Consider the following 12418-nt stretch of genomic DNA (forward strand, 5'->3'; position numbering starts at 1 on the left):
GTCGATTAAGAAACATGGCCCTGTCACGGGTATAATAGTGACCTAAGCACGAATATCTGTGAGAAATGTTTTGAAACATGACATGAATACATGATGAAAATGATTTACGATTCATGATTGTGAAATATACATGATTTATACATGCATGATGAATTTATAACCTGTTTTGTTATATACTCTATGAAATGCTTTATTTTATATTACCTGCTATTTTCTAAATATTGCATTATCATGAAAAAAACTTATGGTTGATCCGATAAGAAAGTGCAAGTTCTACTTACTGGGCTAGTGTAGCTCATATTCTTTTTGTTTTCTTTTTATTTGAACAGAGAAATAAGGTTGGGATCGGAAAAAGGAATCCAAACTTGAAGATCGGCATAGCAAGCTTAAAAATTTGACAGCATAAGTTTAATTTATTTTATAATCATGGATTTGTAATTATTTATGAATGTTGAGATTCGGGTTAGTACTTGCTTTTGGATTTAGATGCTCTGAATCCATATTGGTTCGATTATTTGATGAATAATATAATTGAAACTTTTGATTTGATGGATTTTAGATGATTATGATGGATTGGCTTCGTATTATCGTGGGTTCCATCCCTCGATAGCATGGCCGTGTTATGTTCCGGATTTGGGGCGTGACAATATATATATATATAGGAACATAAGAGAAAAAAATAATTAATTTAGAAAAAAAAATTGGGAGAGAAAAACAAATTCATTCAAAAGAAAAATAAGATCAAAATAATAAATTTGCTTCCCTCACAAAAAAAGTTTCACGTACAAAAATAATTTTTTTCTTCTCTTTTTTTCACATCTTTTATACTTTTCCATACAACAAAAGAGACACCAAATGTCCCTTTAAATAGAGCATCACATGAGTGGAATATTTAACTCCTACATGAACTCAAAAATAAAAATTCATTGAAATATAAAGTCTACAAATTTTAGAAAAAAATTATTAAATAGAGTAATACTAGAATTAGAATCTTGAAGTTATTAAAACTAATGATCAACTAAAAAAAAAATTCTAATTGGACTAGAATTTGGCAATGAATCTCAACAGTAGCCTCATAATTTTCTTTCTTTTTCTTTTGTTTCTTGATTTGATTATTCTCTTTCCTAAATGGCTTCTGAAACTAAATTCAATAAGTCATCACCCATGCATAAATTACAGCGAAGAACAAAAGATTTTGGCTTACACATATGGAAGGAAGAATTTGAAAGAGAGAGGAATCCTTTTTTTTCTTTTTTCCTTGTGGAATGATATTGAAAAGTCAATGACAAAGGGTTCCATTATCATGAGAAAAACCATACGATGTAGACTCTAGTCGATTCAAGCTTCTACCAATCTGACATAAAATTTTTAGTTGGATCAAGTTAGCTGGTGAGCTGATGGATCAATCCAACCATAAATCAATATACACAAATATATCTATATTGATCCTTTTTACCCTTCTTTTTTTTTATCCATTTTTATATATTGGTTCATGTTTGGACTGATCTACCACTGAGCTGGTGGACCTAGTCCAACAAATATTTTTTTCCATCTGATAAAAATTTTAATATGAAAGATAAAGCTATTAGTTTGAGGGAACAAAGCAGCGGCAGAACGGTATAAAGACCAATATGGATATTCTACCAAAAAAAAAAAAAAAATGACCAATATGGATACGTAAAACTTTTTTGGATTTGATTATAATATTTCGTAAATGGCTTCTAAAGATAAATTCAACAAGTCACCGTCAACGCACGTAGGGAAGAAAGCCCGTGAACGAGAAAGCAGTCTTTTTTTATGTTTTTCCTTGGCAGACCGACTTTGAAATGTTTTTCCTTGGCAGACTGACTTTGAAAAGAAAAAGCGATGCCGTGTTGACGCCACTGGATTTTAACTCCTAGCAATCTGATGTGAAATTTTTAATTAGAACAAATTTGTTGATGAGTAGGTGGAACAGTCGAACCGCGGACTGATACGGACAAACATATCCCTATTATCTTTTTTCTTTTTGTTTCTTTTTTTATTCGCCTTTGCAAATTAATGTTGGCTTTTAATCCAAGAAATTAAGATGCAAGGTTACGGAGAAATCTCGTTTAGTCTATAAATGTATCTCAATTCTCCACCTAGGTTCCTCCAACTCTCACAGGTGATTCCAAGTAGAGCTTAAGCAGAAGGCAATCCATATGGAGGTAACGATGCTCTTGCTGTCTCTCCTTTTGTTTCTAAACTCCTTCAACCATTTCAGGTTTGCTGCTACTGCCCGGACTCTGTTCACCGATGAGACAGATCTGCTTGCTCTGCTTGCATTCAAAGATGGAATAACCAGCGATCCCTCTGGAGTTCTAAGCACATGGAATGCCACCACCCATTTCTGTGGGTGGGAGGGAGTCACGTGCGGCAGGAAGCACCAGCAGAGGGTCATAGCCTTGGACCTCAGCTCCCGGGGATTGGTGGGCTCTCTTACGCCAGCCATAGGAAATCTCACTTTCCTCAGAAAAATCAACCTCCAAAACAATAGCTTCTTTGATAGCATCCCTTCCCATATCGGTCATCTGCACCGGTTGCAGCGACTAAACCTGAGCTTTAATTCATTCGTGAGAGGGATCCCTGTTGAGCTGTCCAATTGTTCTGACCTCAGACGACTTGACCTGAGCAACAACCCTCTTGCAGGGAGAATACCACATGAGCTCAGGTCACTAACAAAGCTCGAGTATCTACTGCTCGAGACAAACAACATCACAGGAGTCATCCCACCTTGGATTGGGAATCTTTCTTCGCTCTATGCGCTTACACTGTATTCAAACTCCTTGGAAGGAAGCATCCCAGAGGAACTAGGCAACCTTGCAAACCTAAGATTCTTTCAAGTGTCTGCAAACTTGCTCTCCGGTATCATTCCCTTGCGCCTCTACAATTTCTCATACTTGTATCTTTTCAACGTGGCTGGCAACCAGCTGCAGGGTAGCCTTCCACCAACCCTGGGCAATACACTTCCTAGACTTAACTATCTTTGTTTAGGTGGTAACCGGTTTGAAGGACCCATTCCAGCTTCATTAGGCAATGCCACCAGAATTGTAGACCTTGATGTCTATGAAAACAATTTTAGTGGACAGGTGCCTTCAAATTTGGGAAGATTGCAAGGTCTTTACCACATCAATCTCGGTAGCAACCAGCTCGAAGCAAGTCATGCTAATGGATGGGCATTCATCGACTCTTTAACCAACTGCAGTTTTTTACAGATATTGGGCCTAAACATCAACCTGCTTGGTGGTATATTGCCAAAATCAATCACGAATCTCTCCATAGAACTCCAGCTTCTGACAGTGGAATCTAACCATATATCGGGGAACATTCCTTCTGGGATTGAAAACCTATTCAATTTGTATGCATTGGGGTTTGAGAATAATCTACTCACTGGTAACATCCCAGAAGATATCGGAAAACTTCATATGCTGCAGGTTCTTTCCTTGGGTAGAAACAGGTTAACAGGGACCCTTCCATCCTCCCTCGGCAACCTCACCCAGTTGAATAGACTCTACTTAGACAGTAATGCCTTTGAAGGACCCATACCTTCAAGTCTGGGAAATCTCCAACATTTAGCAGATCTACACCTATCCCAAAACAATCTTAGTGGTAGCATCCCAAACGAGATATTCAACCTTTCTTTCCTATCAAATTATATGGATTTTTCGGACAACTATTTGACTGGGGAACTACCATTGGATGTTGGCAGCATGGTAAATGTCAGAGCATTAGTTTTTTCTGGAAACAAGTTGTCAGGTGAGATACCTGGCACATTTGGCAATTGCGAGGTCTTGGAATACCTCTTCGTTGACAATAACTTCCTCCAGGGGACCATTCCTCCATCTTTGGGTGACATTAAAGCACTTGAATATCTCGATCTCTCGCACAATAACCTGTCAGGTCCCATACCTGAATTGCTAGAAAACTTACACTTATTGGAATATCTCAATCTGTCTTTCAACCATCTGGATGGTGCAGTGCCGACAAAGGGAATCTTCAACAATGCGCCTGCTATCTCGCTAATTGGCAATTATGGGCTCTGTGGAGGTATACCAGAACTTCACTTCCCTGCATGTCCCAAAAAATCATCAGAAAAGAGTGGAAGGTCTCATTTGGTTCGAGTACTGATACCAATGATTAGTGCTATTTTGTGTTTGACACTGATCTTTCTCCTCGTTTTCTTATATTGGAAACAAAAGCCAAGAAAGGACACGAGATCATCTGCATCTTCCTTGGATGACAAATATCCAAAAATATCTTACAGGGAATTGGCTGAGGCAACTGATGGATTCTCCTCCACCAATCTTATTGGCACAGGAAGATATGGCTTGGTCTATAAAGGGTCTTTACTTCACGACGATGCAGCTGTTGCTGTGAAGGTTTTTAACCTGCAACAATTAGGAGCTATCAAGAGTTTCATAGCTGAATGTGATGCTTTAAGAATCATCCGACATCGTAATCTGGTCAAGATCATAACATTGTGCTCCAGTGTTGATTTTAGAGGCGATGATTTCAAAGCTCTGGTTTTTGAATTCATGCCTAATGGGAGTTTAGAAGATTGGCTGCATCCAGGAATCAATGAGCAGCGAATGATGAACAGTTTAAATTTACTTCAGAGGTTAAACATAGCCATTGATGTTGCCGAAGCACTGGATTATCTTCATCACAATTGTCAACCACCAGTTGTTCACTGTGATTTGAAGCCTGGTAACGTTCTTCTTGATGCTGACATGGTTGCTCGTGTAGGGGATTTTGGGTTGGCAAAAATCCTTTGTGAAGCTATGAGCATGTCTTTGCAAAATTCAGCAAACTCAACTGACGTCATAAGGGGAACAATTGGGTATGTTGCTCCAGGTAATTCTAGATCATAACAAAACAAAGCTTTAATAGTATTTTTTTCCTTTTTTTTCTTTTTCTAGAAGAGAATGGTTAATTTGTTTTATATCATGGTTTTAGTTTTCCTAGGCTTATGCAGTGCTAACTCTGAAATGTATGCACCGTAGAGTATGGGGCAGGGGGACAGATATCTACATCAGGTGATGTGTATAGCTACGGATTCCTTCTTTTGGAGATTTTTACAGGAAAGAGACCTGTTGATGATGCATTTAGAAATGGATTGACCCTTGATAGTTTTGTTAAGATGGCATTTCCTGATAGGATTGAGGAAATTATTGATCCATTGTTGCTGATCCAAGATGATGATGACCCGAGAGGAAGCACTACTAGGAGCCTTCACCAATGCTTAGTAGCTGTGATAAGAGTCGGCCTATTGTGCTCAACATTATCTCCAGGTGAACGAATGAACATGAGAGACGTGGCCACTGAAATGCATGCAATTAGAAACGCCTATTTTGGGCGTAGCGAATCATGAAAAGAGAAGGCAAAGACCACACCAACCTTTGGCTCAATATTTATAATGGTAATAGGATCAAACTAGTCACGACATGTCACAAGTTTCATTGGATATCACAAGTTTAATTGTATTAAATGTCATGATGCATAAGAATTTTTATTAAGTTGTTGGAAAGGAAAGATAACTTTTATTGATCTCAGACAAAAACACTTTCTTTTTTGTTTCATTCTTTTCGACCATTCTTCATTAGGGGATTTGAGATGATTAAATCATTTTCCATTTTCGTGGAATGTTTGTAGTTGGCAAGTTAGACATTTCCTCTATAATAGCAGGTTAGGTCAGGAACTGTTCAAATTTTTTAACTGATAGAAGGCTGACACATTCTAAACCCACCCTGCAACACGACTGATCATGTGGCAATGGCCATCTTAGCCAGGTAAATGAATTGTAAGCAAGTACCTTGCATCATTTATCAAGCAAAACCCCTATTAGGATTTGGTAATGGCTACTTCAGGTTATAATGGCTCATTCCTTTACCAAATGCTAGAAACATATCGAACAAAATTGCAGTAAGGTATGGAACGGCGAACTTCTTACAGCTGACAACTATCAGAAATTATTGGCTTACTTGCGACAGATGAAGTAGATAATGACTTAAAAATATGATTTTACCATGTAACAGATCAATAAAATTATCTTCACAAACAAGCACCGGCAACTAGATTGATAAGAGTGTAAAGTGAAGTTGGCCCCTACTAATTTCATTCAATATCAAACGTGGAGTAACCATGATGGTTTCAAGGTCTAAACATGATCTCAGATGCAGCAGGATGCATGTGACTCCAATGCGTGGAGGTTGCACTTCATCCAGTCACAGTTTAGCTCCTATGTAGCTCTGCAGAATGACATTGTTGCACCTTCCCAATTCGGCATCGTATCTTAGTGAGACTGGATAATCTACAAGGTATTAGAGCCAAGTAGTTCAATGCGCATCCAAGTGGACTGTTGCTTTGAGAGAAATTCGTTGAAACACTTCTTAGATTGGAAATCTTATGTTAGTGGTATGTTCAAGTTTGTGGTTCAGTGTGGTTTGAGAGTTTCCAATAATTTGTTATCCCTTATGCAAACTTATGAACTCCCAATTGTATAGCTAAATTCACCACAATCAAGATGTCCCTCTTTTTTCTATTATTTGCCTACTTAAACTGAACAGCACCAATTTTCTATATATGTTTGGGGTTTTTTTTTTTTTCCACTGTTTGCCTACTTCATAAATATCATAGATGTTTCGTGCTAAGAGTATGTGTTAGGATTTGACGTCTCAAGATTCAGCCCACATTGAGCCCACAGCGAGGTTCGCGACGAAAAATGGAGTCCAACGAGACCAAGATCACCTGAAACGGAGCTCGGATGGAGGAGATACGAGCTTTTGAAGTCGGTACGAGAATCGAGGCGGTGGAGGACCGCCGGCGACCGGCGGCGGGCGGCAGCAGCACGGCCGCAGGCGGCGGCGCGCGGGATGCGCGACCCAGGCCCGCGGCCCAGGCGCGCGTAGGCCCGCGCACAGGTGCAGCCCAGGCCCGCGCGTGCGGGCCGGCCCAGGCCCAGGCGGCCTGCTGGCGCCTTTGTCCCGGTCCACCGTGGATCGGGCGGTCCACGGCGGGGCCTGTGGACCACGTGGATGTTTTCCATGCATTTCTCGCAGTCCACGACACTATTCCGTAGACCGGAGTGCGATCGGAGGGCCCAGGTTATTTTCGATGACGATCCGACGGTTGAGGAGATTGATTTGGCTTGTTTAGGACTCTTAAACCTAATCTAATTAGGTTTAAACCCTGTTTAACCCTTTAAAAAGGGTACTGTGACGAACAGAGGATGTGAGGGGTTCGGATTTCTCGCCGTACAATGCCGTACGAACCCGAGAAGAGAGAGAGAGGCGGAAGCGTTGCTGTGAGAGAAGGAGCAGGGCTCCTGGACAGCGGTCGCCAGGCACTTCAGGGGTTTTAGGGGAGGTCTCCAAGAGAGAGAGAGCTTTTGTGAGGAAAACTTCTAGAGAGAAAGAATTGGGTGTACAAGGGTTGAGGGTGAGGTCTCCTCTTGTAAAATTTTTTTTCATAGTGAAGTTTGCATGCCCCGTGGAGGCGAGCCCTTTTGTGGCTGATCCACGTATTTTGATTGTTTTCTTTTTGTTTTGTTTCTTCTTTCTTCCTGCTGCATCGCGTGGTACTGAAAGGATCTTGGGAGGTGGTGTCCTGGCCAGACATCCACCCAACAAGTAGTATCAGAGCCAGGTTGTACAAGGACGCTGATTGCAGTGGTGGTGAGCAAGACTGAAGATGGAGAAAACAGGAACAATCAAGATGGAGATCAACAAGTTCGATGGTAAGAGCAATTTCTCCTTGTGGCAGGTAAGGGTGAAGGACGTGCTCATCCAACAGGGGTTGATCGATGCTCTCTTGTACGATGAGAAGCCGACCACCATGGAGGTGCGAGATTGAAAACGGCTACAGATGCAGGCAGTGAGTACCATCCGCATGTACCTGACGGATGAGGTGGTGATCCATGTGCTGAGCGAGACTTTCCCGATGGTGCTATGGTCAAAGCTCGAGGAGTTGTACATGGCGAAGTCTCTCACCAACACTCTTTTCCTCTGGAGGCAGTTTTACCAACTGCGGATGACTGAGAGACAGAGCGTGCAGGAGCATCTAAGCCACTTCCAGAAGATTCTCACCGACCTCCTCAGCGTTGGCGAGAACGTTGAGGAGAAGACCAGGGCACTGGTTTTGCTGGCGTCGCTTCCACCTTCATACGAGTCCTTGGTGACTGCTCTTCTAGTGGGGAAGAGCACTATCAAGATGGACGAGGTCACCGCGGCGATACTCCAGAACGAGGTTCTCAGGAGGGAGAACCCAGCCTCGAGCTCAAGTGGCGGTAGCTCAGCTTTGGTGGCTTCTGGAGGTGCAGGAGGTAGTAGACGGAGTGACAGGAGATCGCAACGAGGGCGATCTAAGTCCAGAAGGGACTTGAGCAAAACCAGGTGTTACCGATGTGAGGAGTTGGGGCATCTAGCCAGAAATTGCCCTCAACTGAAAAATCGGACGGTGACTGCTGTAGCGACGGCCGACAGTGATTCAGATGGAGATGTCCTAGAGATATCTGATGAGGTATCTACTTCTTCCCAGCAGTGGATATTAGATTCTGCATGCCCCTATCATGTGTGTTGCAGAGAGGAGCAGTTTGACTCCCTGGAGAACAGTGAGAGCACTGTATATCTGCCGGATGGATCGAGCTGTGCGATCAGAGGCATTGGGACGGTCAGCTGGAGGACACATGACGGTGCAGTGAGGAGATTGGGGGAGGTCCGATACATACCCGATTTCAGATGGAATCTTATCTCACTTAGCAGACTGGATTCGAGAGGCTACAGGACGGTAGCTGGTGGAGGAATCTTGAGGGTGCTATGCGGCAATAGGATTGTGCCGGAGGGGAAGAAGGGGAGCAGAGGATATTATTACCTAGCAGGGAGTCCAGTGCGAGGTGGAGCTCCAGGAGGCGGATCGAGCACGAGACAGGAAACTCGGGAGGATGAGAGGCGACGTCGCAAGGTGAGATTCCTATTACCGCAGGATGATGCCCCAAGCAGGTCTCAGGTCAGAAGGAGCACAGCATACGACGGAGATGGGATCAAGCAGCCTGGCTCGACTCCCATGTTTGCCCATCCATGATCAGCAGGCGATTGCCCCGGGGCATGGGGGCGAGGAGATCCAGAAGCTCTCGGAGTTTGGAGGAGGTCGAATATCGAGTCGAGGTGGAGATTGTTAGGATTTGATGTCTTGAGATTCAGCCCACATTGAGTCCACAGCGAGGTTCGCAGCGAAAAATGGAGTCCAACGAGATCAAGATCACCTGAAACGGAGCTCGGATGGTGGAGATACGAGTTTTTGAAGTCGGCACGAGAATCGAGGTGATGGAGGACCGCCGGCGACCGGCGGCGGCAGCGCGGTCACAAGCGGCGGCGTGCGGGATGCACGACCCAGGCCCGCACGGGATGCGCGACCCAGGCCCGCGGCCCAGGCGGGCGCACGGCCCAGCGGGGCGGGCGGGCCAGGTGGGCGCGCGGCCCAAGCGCGCGCAGGCCCGCACACAGGCGCGGCCCAGGCCCACGCGCGCGGGCCGGCCCAGGCCCAGGCGGCCTGCTGGCCCCTTTGCCCCGGTCCACCGTAGACCGGGCAGTCCACGACGGGGCCTGTGGACCGCGTGGGCATTTTCCACGCGTTTCTCGTGGTCCACGGCACTATTCCGTGGACCGGAGCGTGATCGGAGGGCCCAGGTGATTTTCGGTGACGATCCAACGGTTGAGAAGGTTGATTTGGCTTGTTTAGGACTTTTAAACCTAATCTAATAGGTTTAAACCCTGTTTAACCCTTTAAAAAGGGTACTGTGACGAACAGAGGATGTGAGGGGTTCGGATTTCTCGCCATACAACGCCGTACGAACCCGAGAAGAAAGAGAGGCGGAAGCGTTGCTGTGAGAGAAGGAGCAGGGCTCCTGGACAGCGATCGCCAGGCACTTCAGGGGTTCAGGGGGGTCTCCAAGAGAGAGAGAGCTTTTGTGAGGGGAACTTCTAGAGAGAAAGAATTGGGTGTACAAGGGTTGAGGGTGAGGTCTCCTCTTGTAAAATTTCTTTTTCATAGTGAAGTTTGCATGCCCCGTGGAGGCGAGCCCTTTTGTGGCTGATCCACGTATTTTGATTGTTTTCTTTTTGTTTTGTTTCTTCTTTCTTCTTGCTGCATCGCGTGGTACTGAAAGGATCTTGAGAGGTGGTGTCCTGGCCAGACATCCACCCAACAGTATGGTATAACTAAAAGCTACTTGTATATTAACATAAGATAGTTGAGAAATCATATTTATCTCCTATCCACACAAAATCACATATGGTGGGGTTTGTGCCATACATCGCTATCGAGCCAAAAGCAAGTCCATAAGCACACAGAGGGTTTATTTAAGTGAACAGAGTGATTTTAACAGGTAGAATTGGATATCCTGAAGTACTCAAAATATATTCATAGCTATGGGTAATGTTGAGCACGTACCTATAGACTATTGATATGAATAGTAATTTCATGTAGTTTCTTCTTCACCAAGATGAAACCTTACACTAATACCCATGCATGCCATTTACTCTACATGGCTAGCATTGGCAATCCACCTTACTATGCACTATTAGCTTTAGATTTGGGCAATTGATACATGAGCTTGCAAGTCGTCACTTGATGTAATAGGCATGCCTTGTTGTACTCTGGATGTTAGTAAATTTTTGGCCAAACCCATGTATTGACAATGATACTTTAGACAATATCATTGATAGAGTTCACAATGGTTTACTAGAATTAGATATGAGTGAGGGCCAAATAGTTCAACATAGAAACCATCATAATAGCATAGTGTCCATATTAGATAAAGACATAATTGGACATATGAGACATGATTGCAATTAACTCGAAAGGTTTTGAAAATAATTGCTTTCCAGAATTACTATAGTTCATGTGAATAGTTTTCATAAAATGAAGTCTCACATGGTCTAGGGTTCTATCGTATCATGAAACCGGATTGCTAAGGGTTCAATACTACAATATTCAATGGTATACGCATTGGAACAATAGAATGATGAGGCGGATTAGATTATAGGATGCAGCTTGTGTAGAAATAGGAGGCTCAAACAAGGAGGACATAAGAGGTAGGCCTTTGGAGAGCAAGAATCCGAGTTTACATATCCTAATAACATCGAGCATGTGTATCTACCACCATCAATTGGAATAAGTTTCCATTTGATTGTTCCCTCAATGATTGGATCAAAAGATGCAAATTTAAATGGGGAAGAGATTAGGCCTGAGAAATAGTCTGAAGACAAAGATTGGATTAGATTAGGTCAAGCAAGATGAAACTTGGGCTAGCCTAGGGGTGCAATCAAGCCTAGCCGAATAAACTAGCTAGAGGCTTGAGCTCGACTCAATTCAAAATACTTAAGCTCAAAACTCTATTGGAGATTGATTGAGCCTTAATATTCCAAGCTCGAGCTTGAATCAATAAAAAAAAAAAATAATACTCGAGCTTGACTCGACTTGACTCGAATATCAATCAAGCCATACTTGGATATGAGTTTGAGCTCAAATTCAATCCTTGGCCTACTCATATAATATAATATATATATATATATATATTATATAAATAAAAATAATATTATTACAAATATACATAAACTTGAATAGACCATAGTATCTAGTTACTCAAGCTTGACTCGAAAAATTATTTGAGCTGCTAGCACTTGAGCTCGATTCGAGTTTGATCATAGCCAAGTCAAGTCGAGTTTAGATCTAAGTTGAACTTGAATAGCTTGCAAATAGCTTGACTCATTTGCATCTCTAGGCTAGCCATTGGCTCACTTGGATATGATTCAAGTGAGGAGTGGCCAAAGTAGGAAGGTAGGCCGCCCCTGTCATTTGTAGCACCACTAGATGGTGTGCAATTAAAAGTTACATGGCCACCCCAAGGTCAGTGCCACAATATGGCTAGGAGTCATATCTAAACTCATATGATGAGTTTTATCAGATCTAGATCCTAATTGTAGTTTGGTTCTAGGATTTCCTATTGGATCTTTGAGACCTTATATTATTTGATAAGATATCTGATTTCTGACATTTCTCATTTTGTTTGGAGATGGTTTCCTTCCAATTGGTGAGCAGAACCTTGATCTTTTGCCTACAACCAAGTCGGAGTGTCCTCAATCAGAGCCACCAGTGATCAATCCTAATTAAGGCTGAAATCAGATTGGATACAAATAGGGCACCAGTGTATCCATATCTATTTTTGTTTCTTAAACAAATATAAATACGGATATGAATATTAGTTGGATGTAAAAATTCGTATCCATATTTATTTGAAATGGATGTGAATACAAGTTAGATACTAGAAGATGGATATAAATACAGATGTAAATCGTATAACTAAATTTTATACTATGGAATTAAAGATATTACTAAGTAG

The 12418-nt window shown here is 42.6% G+C and overlaps 1 protein-coding gene across 2 annotated transcripts; it reads left to right on the plus strand.

Annotated features, from left to right (window-relative positions):
• Nucleotides 1–2128: 2128 nt before the first annotated feature.
• On the plus strand, nt 2129–5562 carry LOC105036476 (uncharacterized). 2 transcript variants are annotated; one of them, XM_073245099.1, is made up of 2 exons: nt 2129–4875; nt 4978–5166. In XM_073245099.1, the coding sequence occupies exons 1-2, from the start codon at nt 2184–2186 to the stop codon at nt 5022–5024; spliced, it is 2739 nt and encodes a 912-aa protein (XP_073101200.1). In that variant the 5' UTR covers nt 2129–2183; the 3' UTR covers nt 5025–5166. The 2 variants fall into 2 exon arrangements, with proteins under 2 accessions (XP_073101200.1, XP_073101199.1); XM_073245098.1 differs by having other exon boundaries at nt 2132–4875; nt 5025–5562.
• Nucleotides 5563–12418: the final 6856 nt, after the last annotated feature.

Source organism: Elaeis guineensis, chromosome 10, assembly GCF_000442705.2.
Source record: "Elaeis guineensis isolate ETL-2024a chromosome 10, EG11, whole genome shotgun sequence".
NCBI lineage: Eukaryota > Viridiplantae > Streptophyta > Magnoliopsida > Arecales > Arecaceae > Elaeis > Elaeis guineensis.

Coding starts and splice junctions, on each gene's coding strand:
- LOC105036476 (XM_073245098.1), top strand. CDS start 2,184: ATGGAGGTAACGATGCTCTTGCTGTCTCTCCTTTTGTTTCTAAACTCC. Junction 4,876..5,024: donor AATTGGGTATGTTGCTCCAG/GTAATTCTAGAT, acceptor TATGCACCGTAG/AGTATGGGGCAGGGGGACAG.